The 17,568-nt window shown below is 40.1% G+C and overlaps 1 protein-coding gene across 1 annotated transcript in view; it reads right to left on the reverse strand.

The window, feature by feature from the left end:
* The window catches only part of MAP4K4 (mitogen-activated protein kinase kinase kinase kinase 4), a 112,809-nt gene that overhangs the window by 33,306 nt on the left and 61,935 nt on the right, over window positions 1-17,568 (reverse strand). The window contains exons 11-15 of the mRNA XM_008585686.1: window positions 9,014-9,175; window positions 5,987-6,073; window positions 5,208-5,423; window positions 4,086-4,247; window positions 820-1,074 (exon numbers count right to left, since the gene is read on the reverse strand). Coding sequence (XP_008583908.1) covers window positions 820-1,074; window positions 4,086-4,247; window positions 5,208-5,423; window positions 5,987-6,073; window positions 9,014-9,175 — 882 coding nt within the window. The remainder of the gene's footprint in view (window positions 1-819; window positions 1,075-4,085; window positions 4,248-5,207; window positions 5,424-5,986; window positions 6,074-9,013; window positions 9,176-17,568) is intronic.

Below are 17,568 nucleotides of genomic sequence, written 5' to 3' on the forward strand. Positions count from 1 at the left end.
AAAAAAGACTTCCCTACCAAAACATACTTTTAAAGCAGTCCTACTTACGCTGGCATTCCTGTCACTGCCCGCCCCCAACCCCCATCCTCCCGGTCCTCTCCTGAAACTATGGGGAGAGAAAACTTAGCCAAAGGCATTTAAGGAGCCAGTACAAACAGCCTTTCTATGCTTCATGTAACATTTAAATGATGTTTGGATGGGAGCTCGGTGGCAGGGGATGAACAAGGCATTTTGCTGAAATAACGTGCGAATCAGGAAAATAAGCTCAAAGAAACCAAACAATGGTCTACAAATGGACAAGCAGGAAGCAAAGACTGGCAGGAAGCAAGAAAATATTCAGAGGAAGCAAATTCCAGGAGGAAAAATAAAATGTGCCTTTTTGTTTAATTTCATCATTAAGTAATTATATTTTAAAAACCCTCAATATAAAAAGAAAAAAAACCCATTTTCTTTGATACTTAATTTTTTTCCTTATAAAATCTTTTCTGAAAATTGGTAAATGTTGCAAATAATGCATAGCTCCTGTATAAACTTATAAGAAAACTGCTAAAATAAATTATGATTCTATTTGTTCTAGAAGCATATTCTTTATAGACTCAGTCTTAAACCATTTTGTTACCTATGGTTAAGTGCAGAGTTAACAACAACAATAAAAAGGTAACTGGCCACTGGTAAATGTAACTGCCTATCTATGGAACTTTCTTCCCACTGTAAAAAGTTCCTTTGAAATTTCATTGCCCCTTTAATTCTGGCAAATTCACCATACCCATAACTAAAACAAATAATCTTTTAAAAAATAAAAAGGAAAAAGCAGCACACGTCTGTCTTTCTGCTCCTTACCCGTGGAGGCACCTCGTCACTGTCTGATCTAGCCCAGGCCTTTTGGGTGGGGTCAGGCGCCTCTGACTTAGAGTCAGAGCTCTGACTGAGCACCTCACTGCGGGGAGGTGGACATGGGTCCTGAGAACGAAGATGGTGGTGTACAAATTTGGGAGGAGAAGGGTCACTGAAGGAATGGGATCGCGAGACAGGGGAAACATTGTTCTTGAGAGATGCCAGGTGGGACCACTGTACCTTACAAGAAAACAAAACACAAAACATTCAATGCGTTCTGCATAACACTGGCTCTTCTGGTCAATACCTAATTCAAAGCAGGAACTGGCACAGGCGGAATGCAAACTGGGAGCATCACAGTATTAGGTCAGCGAAGGAGTTAAGCAGTTACACTTCTAAGTGAAGAAGTGGTCTGGGGCACACAGTATGCAGAAAAGAACAAATGTACATTTACAAGGAAAACTTTTAATATCCAGACAAACGCTACGGATAGCAGTAAATGTGAAGAATCTGTTTTTACACAGAGCCTTAGAGACCTACTAAAAAGGAGGAGAACGTGCTGCAGGCACATCCACGTCAAAGCAGAGAGACTGGACATAGAAAGGTAGAAAAATCACAAGATGAACAACACTGCCAAACATGCAAACCTGCCTGCCATCCTCACATTACCCTGCAGTGTAGGATTTCAGACCAAGCAACAATGGAACAGTACATGTGACGAGCAGACAAGCCCTCATCACAGCCCACTTTTCTAATACACCAATTTTTCTTATTTTCCCCGAGTTTTAAAACACTCATAACCTAGATATCTCCACACACCTTTGTACTAGTTAGGAAAAAAAGCACTGTGATCTATTTAAGAATATTAAGNTTCAGACCAAGCAACAATGGAACAGTACATGTGACGAGCAGACAAGCCCTCATCACAGCCCGCTTTTCTAATACACCAATTTTTCTTATTTTCCCCGAGTTTTAAAACACTCATAACCTAGATACCTCCACACACCTTTGTACTAGTTAGGAAAAAAAGCACTGTGATCTATTTAAGAATATTAAGTACCATGGAGTCCTGGAATTGACTGCTGCTAGGGAGTCTTTCTTTCTCCTTGACAATTCAAGAAATATGACACCTACTTGAGTTTATCCAGTTGCTTTTAAAAACAGGGAAAACAATCTCTGAAATATTAACTGAGTTTATCCAGTTGCTTTTAAAAACAGGGAAAACAATCTCTGAAATAATCTAAGATATTTTCACTAAATTATATCTTATTGTTTTAAAATAATTGTTCAATATTGCAATTTACATAATTCTACCTACAATTCTAATTTATTTAATCTTTTATCTATTTAATGAAAACTGAAAATACCAAATCACAACCTGTATAACCTTTCCAAATACAAAATGTAGAGTTAGTTCCAAGTATGATTTCTACAATTTACAGGTGAGATCAACATAATCCCAGTTTTTGGAATAATCCCAGACTTCTAAAATGCTTAAGATTTTCAGGGGAAAAGCATGTAACTGAAAACATTACCTGAAATTATAAATCAAAAATAAGTTTTAAAATGGAGTACTACATGAGAAAATTTCCCCCCAAAGAATGTTACACAGGTATATGTTGCAGCTGAAAGCAACTTTAGAATAGAAGGAAAAGGGAGACTATTTCCATGTACTCTGTTAATTAATCATGAATATAAAAATTAGTCTACCCAATCCAGGAACTCCCTAAACTGTTGGTGGCCAAAAAGAAAGATTTTCTATTTACGGTAAGTTTAACTTTCAGGACAAAACTTATCCTGTACTCTTGAAATATATCTACAGTGGGAAACAAGTTTGTTAAAGAACAAGCATCATCCAGCCTATTCCTCTAGTCTCTCTGCTATTCCGTTTTCGTTCATTTACTGTCACCCCCCCTTCCCTTTTCTTTCCATTCCCTCCTCTCTAGCAGGAGTTGCCCATCTGCTAACAGACCTGCTCTTCTCTGACTCAAGAAGCTGCTAATGTCATGTCATTACCCCCTCAACCCCCCCACACCTTTGCAGCGGTCCTGGCTCTTCTTTTATTTTAACTCATCCATACTGCAATTCCCCATCATCTGAGGGTATTATTTATTGTAAAGCACATTCAAATTCTCATCTGAATTTGTACTTAAGAACACCACAGCTACTCCTGTCATAAGAACGCGAACTTTTGTCCCCTTACACATGAAACACCAGTGATAAGCAACTCAGGCTTAAGAAATTGTTCCCAAAATTCTGGATTACACAGAGCCAACGAGGAAAATGTCTAAAAGTTAATTATTCTCAGTAAGAGAAAATCAGTGTTTTGAGGATCTCTGAGATCTTTGCCTGGGTAATCTTTGCTGTCTACTCTCTTCTCCAGACAACATAGTGGTTTCTCTTTTAACCACACTGCAGTCAGCCCCATGGTTCTCCCTCACTTAGACAAGGCAGAATGCTGCAGCAGACCCGAGAGGCCATGACCTTTGCCCTGACTCACTTCAAAATCCACACCTTACCCCCTGCAACTAACATTTTTGGGTCTTGAACTCTTTGAGAATCTTATAAAAGACCCTTTTCCCAGAAAAATATGCATATTTGGGCAAGTCGAAAAATTCTGCATGGAACTTCAGGGGCACCGTTTGCTCTCTAAGGCCTATTCACAGATCACAGGGATCACTTTAAAATGCTTGGAAGGGCCGGCCTGGTGGCGCACTGGAGAGTGCACCGCTTGGGAGCGCGGCGGCTCTCCCGCCAAGGGTTCGGATCCCATGTGGAGACTGGTTCCCGCTCACTGGCTGAGCGCGGTGCAGGCGCAACACTGAGGGTTGCGATCCCGTTGCCAGTCCCTGGTACGGGCGCGACACCGAGGGTTGCGATCCCATTACCGGTCAGTAAAAAAAAAGACAAAAAGGGGAAAAAAAAAAATGCTTGGAAGAAAAGGTTCTGCTTCTCCCTTTAAGTGCTTATAGTACTAATTCTCTAAAAACTAAAGTAAAAAAATCTTTGTATTAGAAGAAGAAATCACTGACTCTAGATATTCTTAATAAGTACAACAAAAATCTTTAAAAAAAAAAAATCCTTCTTTTCCCTATCACCTGAGTGTCCTCTTTGAGTCTCCAGTCGCTCCTGCTCATCTCTTCTCTTTCTAAATGTGGTAACAACTGAACTGTGGACGTTACAGGCAGACCATGGCTTGATGGGCCATCACAGGGGTCTCCTCAACCCACAGCAAGGCTGGCTGGTGCTACCTGTGGCTCCGCTGGTCTCTGCAGGGCAGGATGCACAGACTCGGAGTTGCCATTGGAAAAAGACTCTGATCGGGAAGGCACTGGTGGTTCCAATACTCTGCCTGTCTGCTTAGACTGGGCTTCAGGGGAGCTGTGGTTAGTTTTCCTAAATCTATCTTCCACCTGCATCAGAGAATTAGAACACATAACTCAGTGTTAGTAGCGAAAAGCAGAGGAACCGAAGAAAGTCTGAAGGTAAATAGATTCTAAATACAATTTTTTGTTTTCTTCAGCTATGAGAAAGAGAGTGGCAGCTGAGGGGGAAAAGAGAGGAAAAAAAAAAAAAGGCAGATAAAGCAGGACTAGGATTTGATTCAGGAAAAAGAAAATAGTTATGAAGATAAAAATTAAGTAAGGCAGACTCTAAGACCTCCACCTTACCCAGAATTCTGGGATTGAATGCAAGGATAAACAAGAAAAGTAAATTAATGTCACAACCAACTAAACCAAAGATTGAAAAACTATTATCAGGAATCCCAAACACATTTCATTCCACTAAAAATAGAGGCACCCCAGAACAAGCGGACCCCTTGTTTCTAGAATCCACTCTTGGTGTCGCAGACAATGTAAGACTGCCACCTACAGGCCCGGACTCAACACCTCTGAAAGCCCGAGGATGACCCACCAGTACTGCTGTGTCACCTCCTACTCTGAGGTCCTGGCCAGTTCTAGTGCACCAATTTAGTAACAAGTCATGAGAGTTGAAAAGTCAGTAAACTGGGTACAGGCGCACTTCTTCCTCATACTAGTTTTGGAGAAATAGTTAATCAGACCACCATCCCTCTCATTTATATTTTTAAGAACAATTCTACCAAACAATCTTCTTTGTGTTTACTTTCCAATTCTTCTGAGATGTGTTAATTGAGATTTGTAAACTGAGATTTGATTCCTTTATGGAAAAAGCACTAACTAGATATGAGACCTCAGGCAAGCCCCTCCACTCCTCTGAACCTCAATCTCTTAGCTCATCTCTACGGCCCGTTTCAGCATTAACATTGCACAGTTCTGAAGAGTCGTCATTATTGCTTTTCAGAGAACAATCGACATGGGCCCGATGCCTAAGCAACGAAGGACAGGAGGTACCTCTCGAGCTCTGTCAGCAGGCTCGTAGTGGGGTTTGGGCTCGGGAGCGTGATAGCTTGGCTTGCTCCTTTCCTGCTGCGGCGGTGGCTGCGGCTGCTGCGGGTGCGGCCTCCTGTGGTCATGCTGTAGAGACAGGAGATATGCTTGTTCTTGTTGCAACTGCCTCTGGAGCCTCTCTGCCTGCCGGTGTTCCTCCATCTCCCGCCATCGGCACTCCTTGGAGAGGGAGAGGATAACACTAAATCTATGGGACACTGGAGAGCTCACCTCTTCTCTTCTCTGGATTTGTTCTCAACTGTTTTTTTAAGATAATACTTCCCTCCCCGCCTTGTTTTATAACAAAGAAAAATGGCTGGCATTTTCAACAGCACATTACCTGTGGAAAAATCTGACAGCGGTTGCTGACCATAATATCAGTGGACAGAGTAAGAGAGAATTCAATTAAATGTCTGTTTCAGTGGTGTACATATTAGGTAAAAATTCTATGCCATGTGCTATGAACTTACAGCCCTTAGCATTCAAGTTTGTTTACTCAATGCCAAGCTCTGTTCAAAACTGTGTCTATCTAACAAATGAGAACAGTTAACTTATTAATGGGTAATAAATAAAAGCCACCTTGCAATGTGTCCCAAGTAGTATGACTACAAAGGACATCTCTGTTTGAGACTGGCCACCCACAGAGCTAATCAAAATGGTCTGGTGATCACCACAGGTTGCCCAACTCAAGGGAAGGATACACGAGCCCTGGTGCTACAGAATAAGACAGAGGCGGGTGTTACCAGTAACATGGCCTGCTCCTGGAGCAGCTGCTGCTGAAGGATTTCCAAGTGCCGCTGCTCCTCTTCTAGCTGTCGCCTGATATACTCCTGTCACACAGAAATTACCCAGCAATCAATTTACCCAAAAGGAAAGCAACAGAACCACCTGAATGGAGCACCAAGAACTATTTGCTCCAATCATCTTTAGTGACAATGCGCTTAGTGGTGAATACCTAAAAAAAATCTACTGCCAAGAATTTTTCCAAGAACTTCAGATTGGCCAGGGGACTTAAAGAGTCTAATAAATGATGATATACATTCCAATGATATACATAGAGGTATCTGAAAGTATTTGTTAGAAAACAGCTGTTATATACAAATGCAGAATTTTAAAGGTGGATGCCATTTCTCTTAAGAATGGTAGACTCCAGAGAGTTTAATTAGAAAGGATCAGAGAAAAAATTAGTAAATGTCTGTTTAGTAATCATTATTATAAAATGACTTAGTAGTCATTATTATAAAATAAATTAGTAAATGTCTGCTTGGTAGTCATTATTATAATGAACATCAATCACTAATTTTTGAAACCTAAAACCAAAACCTGCTTAATATTAAAATAAAACAAACATGATTTGTGCTTTCTCTGATGGTTCAGAAGGTATCTGGAATGACTACATTCTGAAAGCCACAGTCTGGGAATACCAGACTCCTTGGGCAACTCCCCCAAAATGAATAGGCCCAGGCTCTTCATGATGAGCATGGGGGTGGTGGTGGTGGGGGGGGGTGTTCCAATGAAAGGAGAATGAAAACAGGTAAACACATCCAGAATATGTTATGTAAAGAGGTAAAAGCCCTGCCTTGAAGTTGCACGCTTGCTATGGTGGGCAAAGACATCAGAAGGCCTGAGCTCCAGCTCCCTCAAGGACCAGCTGTATCACCTGTAGCTCTAAATCTCCCTTTTCTCAGTCTCTTTTGAGAAATGAGCAGCAAATCTTCTCTCCCAACTCTCACAGTGTTTTTGTAAGGCTCAAATATAAAACAGATATGAAATGACTTTGAGAAACATGAAACATTTTACAAGCAAAAGAGGATTCCTTTCTTTTCGACAGCTATCTACTCTAGAAGGGAAGTAGACTAAGGGACATAAGGAGAAATTTTATCCTAAAATTCGGATGATATTCTTAGAGTATCTACTGCTGATCATCCCCTTGTAACACAGTGCATACCTTAAAATAAAATTAGCCACAGATATGGGCTGAAGAGAAGTTTTAGTTAACCAAAAATTCTGGCTAAGAGAATGCTGTGTAACAGAATAACTACAGCATATAAATAGCCTTAGAAATACTTACCTTACAAAGCAAATTAAGCCAAAAAACCAATCTGAGGGGAAGTTTACACAACGGGCCACTCACAAAGATAACTCATTGAGACCTAGGCTCCACATCCCTTCCATTTATGCCTTACCCCTGCATGATACATGCTGTGCCAAGCACTGCCCTGCAATGGTTGTGTGGCCTCACCCGACGAAGACTGAAAAAAGGAACCTGACTCCCAATTCAGTTTTTCTTTGAAGAAAACTGAATTAAATCATAACTTGAAGGATCAAGTTAGTACACTCATTTTTTTTTCCTGCCTTCAAACCACAGAGGCAACTAGATAAATCACATCCTATCCAAATCACAAACGTCCTAACCTACAGTCAATGAACATACAGAACACAACAAACAAGTACACAAACATACACACATAAGCCGGAATGAAACGCATCCTACAGCACTGTTAACATGGGGAATTATCATTTTGCAATAGAATAAGAAAAGCAGAATAAAAGTGATTTTAGATTTTTTTTTTTAAAAAGAGGCAGTGCAGAACACTTGCTATTCGCACAATCTACTGACTGCCATTAGAGCATTAAGGAGGAAGAACTACTGTCATACCCTCTCTCTCATGATCAAATTGTGACAATTACCCCTAGGTGATTTAATTCTTAAAAGTTTATAGTTTCTCCTCTTTGCAGTCCCAGGTATAAACATAACTAGAATGTTAAAACAAAACACACCCTACAGTTAACTGGTCAATAATGTCAACAATGTAACAAACAGACAAAGGGTAACACAGAAACTCTAGGAAAACACATGAGCATGCAGACCCTGTGTCTCAGAAAAACCGAGGCACATGATTAGTATCAAGGACGTTTGGAAGTTAACAGAATAGTTTGCAAGTATTTTAAATATGAATTTCAAGTATTATTTAAATTGGTCCCACTCACATCACTTTTTTCTTTATTCATAACAGAGTGATCAATTCAAAGACAAGAAAGGCAAAGAGGGTGGGCAGAGTTGATTTTTGCACAGATAGTCCAGGAAATAATGGAAATCCCTAAATAAAACTATACCTGGCATTAATAAAGTGCTATAAATATTACTGGAACCTGATCTTTTTTGGCCAAACAATAATGTTATTATTTTAATGCTATATATGTGTGTAAGAAGTTACATGCAAGGAGATATTATAATATTCACTTAGCCACTGGATATTTCAAACATTTCTCAAAAAAAATTTCTTAGTTAATTTTTAATTTCATTTTTAAGAAAGTTAATTAGGGCCGAGCCCGTGGCGCACTAGGGAGAGTGCGGCGCTGCGCTCCCGCAGCAGGTTCAGATCCTATTTAGGGATGACCGGTGCGCTCACTGGCTGAGCGCGGTGCGGCCGGTCTCAAAAAAAAAAAGAAAGTTAATTATCATCCAGATATTTCACAGCAAAAGCCTAAGAAGATATATTCAGAAATCTTTCAGGTATCATAGCATTTGGGGACCACTTAGCTGTTTTCAAAAGGTTTCTAAAGCGCAATGATGTATATATCTTTTTAAGACAGACTGGCGTGCTTCCGATTGTTTCACCATTTTCAAACACCTGAAGTTCTGAGCGTGTGTGTATGTGTGTGCTTGTATGCATGCACATGCGTGCATACTTCTTGCCCAAATCCCCCAGCTGTACAAAGTAACAAACCTCACAAGTCAATGCATGGAACATTCTTTGTAAACTAACCTGTTCTCTTTCAACTCTCCTCTTTTCTTCTTCTGCCCGTCTCCTCTCTTCTTCTTCTTTACGCCTTCTCTCTAATTCCTCTAGACGCCTCTTTTCTTCTTGTTCTCTCCTTCGCTGTTCACGTTCTTGCTGCCTTCTAGCTTCACGCTCTCTCCTTTGTTGCTACGTAAGTAAAAATGTATAATTACCAGAGACCTTCTGGCTATGGCTCTCAGGGTAGTTTGCTGACCAGTTACTGGTAGATGCTAATGAGGTACAGTTCACAGACCCCATCTCTACTGGCCAATTATTCCCACACTGCCCCTCAGCCCCATATGAAGCAGCTTCATCATAAATACTGGTCAAAGGTGCTGTCTTTTGAATACTTAGTTTGCTTTCATTCTGATAACAATTCCCCATTGTTCACTGTACCACAATAATTAGGGACAGAGAATTCTTTATTCTCAGGTGTCATTAACAGAGTTATCCAAGGCTCTTAAATCAGAAGAAAAAGACATAAGAGAGGGGGAAAAAAAGGAAAACAAAACTAGAGCAAAGAAAGGGAGACAAAGAATAAAAAAGAGAAAAAAGCAGCACACATCAGAAAAAGAACTGACATCAACAAGAAGAGCAAGCACCATTATTACTTATGAACACAAAAAAATATATTTTTATATATTTTACCACTGAGCACATGCTTACTACTAGGTGCCCGGCACTATGCTAAGTGTTTGATATTTTTTATTCCACTTAGCTTACCTAATATAATTCTCACAAAAACCTAGGAAGCTGGTATTTCATCCCTACTCTACAGATGAGAAAACAGGTTCAGAAAAGTTAAGTGACTTGTTCAATGCCACCCAACTAGTAGACATCCCGCTGGAAGGGCTGGTCTACCTCTAAAACCCATACTTCATCAACAGGAGTAAAATGTGCTTCTGAATCCCTCCATCAGCCTTTCCAAGACCAGACTGTTCTGTGTAGCCTTACAGTACAGAGCCATGGGACGCACCTGGCAATTTGTCTCGTCTAGCCCCAATAAACCACTTTCACAGTGTGGAGTATAAAATTAACTGTTTTTTTCCCAGGAATAGAAAAAATGCTAGATTCTAGACCAGCCCAACAGAACTCTCTGAGATGATGAAAATACTCTGTCTATGCACTGTTCAATACTGTAGTCACAAGTCATGTGTTGTTACTGAGCACCTGAGATGTGACCTAGTATGAATGAGAAATGGAGTTAATTTTATTCCACTGAAATTAATTTAAATTTAAATGGCCACATGTGGCTCATGGCTACTATACTGGACAGCAACAGCTCTAGAGGATACACAGCCAAATTTCTCAGAAGCAGAAAGCTGATAATACCACAAACTTTATTTGTGACACTGAGATTAACCATGAAACAAATAAGAAAGTCTCAAGTAGAGCTATTAGAGATATTAGACACAAATATTTTTTTTTCCTTTTTGTCTTTTTTACTGACCAGTAACGGGATCGCAACCCTTGGTGTTGCGCCCGTACCGGGGACCGGCAACCGGCAACAGGATCGCAACCCTCGGTGTTGCGCCCGCACCTCGCTCAGCCAGTGAGCGGGAACCGGTCTCCACATGGGATCCGAACCCTCGGCGGGAGCGCCGCTGCACTCCCAAGCAGCGCACTCTCCAGTGCGCCACGGGCTCGGCCCTAGACACAAATATTTATAATGGATATACAAAGTAAGTATTTACTATAGTTTAAGTGTTGTTTCTGGGTCTCTCCCTCAACTAGCATTCAATCTGAAAGTAAGCACTTAAAAGTGATTCCCTGAATAACGTAAAAGAATGTCTTCCACGTGGACTGACTGGATAGAAATAATGATTTGGTATTCTGATCTCTCTCAGGTGAGTACTACATCACCATTTTTCTCCATGAAGTTTTGCATTAGCTTTTGGTCCCACCTCTCTTACCACAGGGCTTTGTTTTTTTTTCCACCGTCTGCTCTTAAAATTCAATGCACAAAACTGACCAGCTTGCCATGTGTGTGTGTGTGGGGGGGGGGGGGTGTCATTAAAAAAAAATGAATCTTCTGCTCTGTGTTTAAAAACTACAACTTTAATGGCTAGGGCAAGCCTTCTTTATTAAATTCCAACACCTATACTGCCCCCACGCAATGGGTTTCCTGTCGCTTGCTGGCCTAATGCCTTTATACCTTTTTTTTAAGTCTTAGAAAAAGAGAAAAATTAGACACTAGTGTCTGTATTCAAAACCAAATCTAGGGAGGACAACTGAGAACAACTGGCACCATGCCAAAGTACTCGACAGCCAGAGTGTTCCTGCACCAATGCTACTCTCTTCTAGCCGTGGTCTGGTCTGCGTTGAGGACCAGAAGGGAACAGGGCACAGGTGCCTTGCCCTGACTTCTGTCCTGTGCCACTCAGATGTTAAGAGGCTTCCAAATGCAGCAGTCAAGCCCATGTGGATTCTGGAGAGCTGAAACCTTTTTTTTTTTTTTTCCTTTTACAAACTAGCTACCAGAAAGTAAAACAAACAAAACCGCTTCCTCTGCCCATGTGGATTCTGGAGAGCTGACACCTTTTTTTTTTTTCCTTTTACAAACTAGCTACCAGAAAGTAAAACAAACAAAACCGCTTCCTCCTACCTTGGGACTCCATGAGCAACATATCACAGAAACTTGAGGTAAGAAATTTGATAATCATATCCAAACAAGTGTTTCTGAATCTTTTCCCCTTCAAAGTAAATTTAGCTAAGACCTTTTCTTTTCTTTTTTTCTATTCAGGGGCAAAAAGAACAGACTGGTTTTCACCAGGATATCACTTAGAATATAAGAGTACGGTAGCTAAAAACACAACCATTTTCCTAACTTTGATAATAAAAATCATTACATCTTGCCATTTGTTCAAAAATAAACTTCTTTGCTTTAAATACAAATTACTTAACTCCATTAGATATTCCCGGTTAGCCAAATTTTCCAAAGGAAAACATCTTTTGAGCTTTTTTGTTACGTAAAATACACTACAAATAATATTTTAAAAAAAGACGTCTGATAAACCTGAAGCTAAAATGCAAAGAATAACCTCAGCTGATTGGTTTTAAAACTTAAAATACATGAGCATTTCCCCTGCGGGGTGACCACAGAGCTTCAGTCCTGAAAAGGTACTTCACATGCTCCGCCTGGTACAGAGGGAGGCAGCACTGTGAAGCTCTGAGAAACAAGCATGGGTAAGGCTAGCACCAGCCAACCATCACATTTGCAGGTACACGAGAGAAGCGACTTGCTAGAATACACTGGGTTTAGCAAACACCTGCAGAAAGGTAAGAAGGGTCCCTTCTTTGGATGAAAGAAAAAAATCCACAATCACAAGAGTAGGCAGGGAGCCACCTACACAATTATGTAAACAATTTCCCTCGAAGTCACACAAAAGGAAGAAGAAAAGCAACAAGTGTCTACACCCTTGAAACTCCCCATCAGCTTCAGAGAATTCAGGCCCCAAGCAAATCAGATTAATGTGGATGGTCAAAAGAGATAAAGGGTCTTAACAGACCATTTTGAAATGCATTGAACTCTATAACTTTCAGATACATAAAGTAGCTAAGACAGGTTAAAGGGTTCCTGGGAAGTTTTAGCATGCACCATACAATTCTAGAAAGAGAAAGGAAATGACTCCAGGGACGTGGGGCCTGCTCCTGTTGTGCTTCCCTGGTACAAGCCATGTCCCCTCCGAAAGCCTAACCTTCCCGACTTGTCAAGACAGAGGGGTGTGTGGGGTGGGAGTCTGTGCTAGAAATCATCATGGCATGGAGTGATGCAAAGCACATTCTTTGGAAGAAGTCAACAGTTGTATATAAAGTGGAAAAAAATTTTAAACATTTTTCTCATAAGTGGCACACAGTAAGAGAATCATTCCCCTTCAGAAGATGAGGGCTTTACCTTCCCCTCTCCCATGATCTTGGTGGGGGTGGGACTGGGGGGTCGGCGTGCCTCGATGAAGTGGGATGAACAAACAGAGCAACAGAGGGAAGAAGTGAAGAATGGAGAAGTGATGTCTGTACATCAGTGCTCTCTGAACATGAGCAAGACAGTTCACTGCAGTACAGGAACAAAAACTTAAACTTGTATTTTTAGCCCATCCTTTTAAAGTTGCTATTTTGTATGTTTTATAATATATACAATTAGAACAACAGTTTACAAGTAGATGAACCTCTGTCAGATGTATACGCTGTTTTTTTACTGATAGCACTCATGATCAACAACCTTTCAAGGTTACTGCATTGCTCTAAACAATGCCACATGACCACAGTCGTGACCACAGACATGCCGCACAAGAGCCTCAGAGATGTGCTTATTGCCATTGTCTTACATACCACGCAGATTACTAGAAAATCTTAGTCTGAAAGTAAACCCTGTCCCTGTCTCTGCAAGGACTCCTCCAGAAAAGAGCCAGATGAGGAAAAACACTCAAGTGAGACAGACTCCTGACACTACCATGCTGAGGTCTGAGAGAAATGACTGCGGCCCACCACAGCCCAGCTGCTACACAGCTGGTAGCCCCATGCAGTCTAGCACCAAATTCAAATTAGTCTCAAGATTAAAATTTCCACTGCATCTCCAGAGAAGAAAAGGGAAAGCTGAAGAGGAAAAGCAGAGGTGAGGGATGAAGTCTCAGTGGTTGAAACAGTAGCAGACCTGGCTTTCCACACACTAGCCTGGAACTCCTACTGCCCCCCTAGTCCACCTAAGGGCAGGTATAATCTCAGGTCCACACCCATTCCCAAGACCCACTTTCATCTCGCCTCTCCTGCCTTTCATCCCTGAGCTACTGTCACCTACAGTCTCAGGAAATCACAGGACCTTGGTGGTGACCCTCTGGTCTCATGGGCTTTGACTGTAAGTGACAGCACTCATCCCCTTACAAGGTAGTAAGCTCCTAATTATTGAAACGTGTAGAATAAATTTTCTTGGTTATTTCCAACTGCATCAAAGATAGGGCTTCCAGCTCAGTGGGAATCTTGACCACTTCATTTAATAAAATGCTACTAAGAGGCAAATTTCAAGTGTTCTTACAAGTGGCTTGAATGTCTTTCTCCACTGTATTTGCTTTTTAAAATTTTTAATCAAAGTAGTATGTAGTAACTTTAAAAATGTCAAAAAGAACATAAGGTGTGCATCAAAAACAAGCTGCTCCCACTCCCGACTCCTAATTCTTACTCCCAAAGGATAAACACTTTTGAAGTTTTCAGTTTTTCCCACAATACTTCCATCCTCTTTTTCAAATAACATGCTTATGGAGCTATTTTAAAATTTTCTTCCACCTTAGACACCATCTATTGACTTCTCCCAAAGAATATACACTGCACCACCACATTCTATGCTCCCTATCTAGTCATATGACTTGCTGGTTAAATAATAACCACATTCATGGCTGATCCAAGCATGAATAACTTCCCTTTTAGTTTTCTTCCACCTTAGACACCATCTATTGACTTCTCCCAAAGAATATACACTGCACCACCACATTCTATGCTCCCTATCTAGTCATATGACTTTCTGGTTAAATAATAACCACATTCATGGCTGATCCAAGCATGAATAACTTCCCTTTTAGTTTTTCAACTAATTGCATCTTCCCCCTCCCCACCCCTATAAGTAGATTTCTATAGACCTATCACAAAATTATCTATACTCTTACACAACCATAAAATTCTTTACAACATGGTTAAAGAAATGAAGTATTCTTTGGAGATCAATGCTCTTGCACCCCTCTTCTATACAATTGTTCCCCAGTCACCCTGTATTTCTGTCTACCAACTTCTTGGGAATTCTTTTGGACTCTCTTCTGCATAGGATCCCCTATTTCCTAGAATGGTTGCCATCATCTTTCTTATTTTGTTGGAACACACTCTCCAGCAGCTTCTTGAGGAAAGAAGAGGTAAAAGACTTTTGGGACTTTGTCTCAAAATCTTTATTTACCTTCACTCTGTATATACGATTTTGGCTGGAGGAAATAATTTTCAAAGTTTCAAAGGCATTACCATGTTTTTGTTTCTGACATTGCTCCTGGAGAATGAGAGCATTCGGATTATCAATTCTTGGTACAGGACCCATTACACACTCTTCTACCTGCCTCCCACCCACCTCCCACCCTACTGTAGCTTTTAGAATCTTCTTTTCCTCCTTAATATTCTAAACTTTCAAGATGATGTATGCGCCTTTGTGTGGATCTTTTTTCATTCCTGTGCTAGGTATTCAATGACCCTTTCAATCTAGAAACTCCCGTTTCTTAGTTCTGAAAACTTTGCTTGAATTATTCCTGTATGTTCTCCCTATAGTATTCATATCTTAGAACATCTATTAAATGAAGTTGGACCTCTTAAACTGATTCTGTGAGTCTTTCTTTTGATCTATTATCCCATCACCTTTATCTTTTTCCTCTACTTGGAGAGTTTTAATTACAAAAAAATTTTTTTTCAAGAATTCTTTCCTATTTTCTGAATATTTTTGTTTCATGAATATAATATGTTCTCTCTTCTAAGGATAAGATTTTTTGTATGCCCATGTGTATATATGTTTTATTCTGTTCCCTACATTGTATTTCCTTCAAGTTCCTTTTTCTATTTGTTTTGAACTCTTTCATGTTGAAGATGTTTCTCACTGTCTGTAATCATGGCTATCCACTCACACTTAAGATACTAAAAAGCAAACTGTAAGGGCTGTGTAGATGGATAGCACGGGGCGACTACAAAGCTTTTAAGTAAGGTGATTCTGAGGCATATCTTGATCATTTCATTGAGGCCTATTTCTCCTGGGGTGGTCAGTTATCTCCAGAGAGGAATCTTCACGAATTCTGGGAATCTTCCCAATATCTTACCTGGAGGGAGGCAAGGGTGTATGAAAAAGAGGTGGCAATTTTAACAAGCGTTGCTGCCAGCATTTTAGGAGCTGAGTGAAGTGAGATGCTTGCAGTCACACTGATCAATATTTAGATTTTACTTCATGCCCTTGTTTTCAGAACATCTCTTTCCACATACTCAGCTGTGCCTGATTGATTTCTCCATGCTCTGAGTCTCTGTTGCTCACTTTTCCTAGGTAGTATATACCCGCCCCTGCTGAGAAGAGAGAGCAGAGCGGCCTGGCTACATGGGGTAGGGGAGTCTAACTGCTCTCTTCATGTATCTATCTATTCATCTATTTTTTTTCCTCCAACAAATCTTACTTTTAGCCGCATGTATTACCACCCATTTCTGACTCTTCCAAGATTTGCAGTAAGCATCAGTCTTATGTTCAGTGTTCTTCCATGCACTACCTAATTTCCACAGTTTGGTCTCATTTCTTCTTCTCATTGTCCCTGTTGTTTATACTATTTTTATTCTTTTAGTCATTTCAGTGAGATTTCTCAATGAAATTGACATAAGCATCAAGTTATTTTTCTTAAATTTTCTTCAAAGTCAATATAACTTTTTATTGAATTGATTGAAGTAATTAAAAGTTATAACTTTAATTCAAAATGCATTATTGAAAAGAAAAAAAAGCAAGCAAATAACATCTTAGAAACAGGGACAGGCCACCTAGAAAATCTCAATGATCAAATGAAAGCCTCTGAAAAGATTTTTTTTCTTAGTTTTATGTGAATGTATGATACGTAGACAATAGGTTCCTTGCACCTTAAAAGTAGGAATCATGTCTTACCCATCTTTTTTCCCCCCTCAACATCACATATCACCTTCATAAGAGGAATGCAATAGTTTTTTGAATTGAATCTAGCCCTCACACCTAGCACACAACATCCAAAACAAAAACTGCTGTGACTTTACCCAACATTTAGCATTTAAAGACTTAAGAATCCGTTCATATCTCCAATTCCTATAAAATCAAATCAAATCCTAAAGCAATATTTTCAAGATCACCAAGTAAGTGCACAAAGTCTTAAACAATAACTACTGAATTAGACAGTGCTTCATACTTTTAAAAAGACACGCTTTATGCTTTAGGATATTCTGTACGGCCCTTTGAAGTACTCTGAGGTGGCTTGGGTACTCAAACTAGAGATTTCAAACCCAAGGGTCCATCTTCAAATGGGCATAAATTTGAACAAGCCCTTTCCTTCCAGAGATACACAGACAACTACAAATGACTGATTCATCCACTTGTAAATATTTACTAAGCACCACAGGTATATAAAGACGAATTAGAAACACTTCTCCAAATCTTCTAGGTAAGAGAAATCACATACATTAAGAAAAATGAAAAATAAATAAAAATAAAAATAAACCAAGAAGACAATGTGGAAGGTGATAAATTTCCTAAGTCTACCCCACTAAGCAAGTCCTGGTTAGTGGGACAAAATGGTTGATAAGGCCGATGGCTGAGACAAAGAACAGTGACTCCTCCCACATTGTGCTCTAACATTTGAAATGGTAAACTGAACCACAAGCAAGAATTTAAACTACCAACCATAAGCGCTGGCCCATGGCTCACCTGGGAGAGTGTGGTGCTGATAACACCAAGGCCACGGGTTCAGATCCCTGTATAGGTATGGCCAGTTAGCTCACTTGGGAGAGTGTGGTGCTGACAACAC

The sequence above is a fragment of the Galeopterus variegatus genome, unplaced genomic scaffold (genome assembly GCF_000696425.1).
Source record: "Galeopterus variegatus unplaced genomic scaffold, G_variegatus-3.0.2 Scaffold3670, whole genome shotgun sequence".
NCBI lineage: Eukaryota > Metazoa > Chordata > Mammalia > Dermoptera > Cynocephalidae > Galeopterus > Galeopterus variegatus.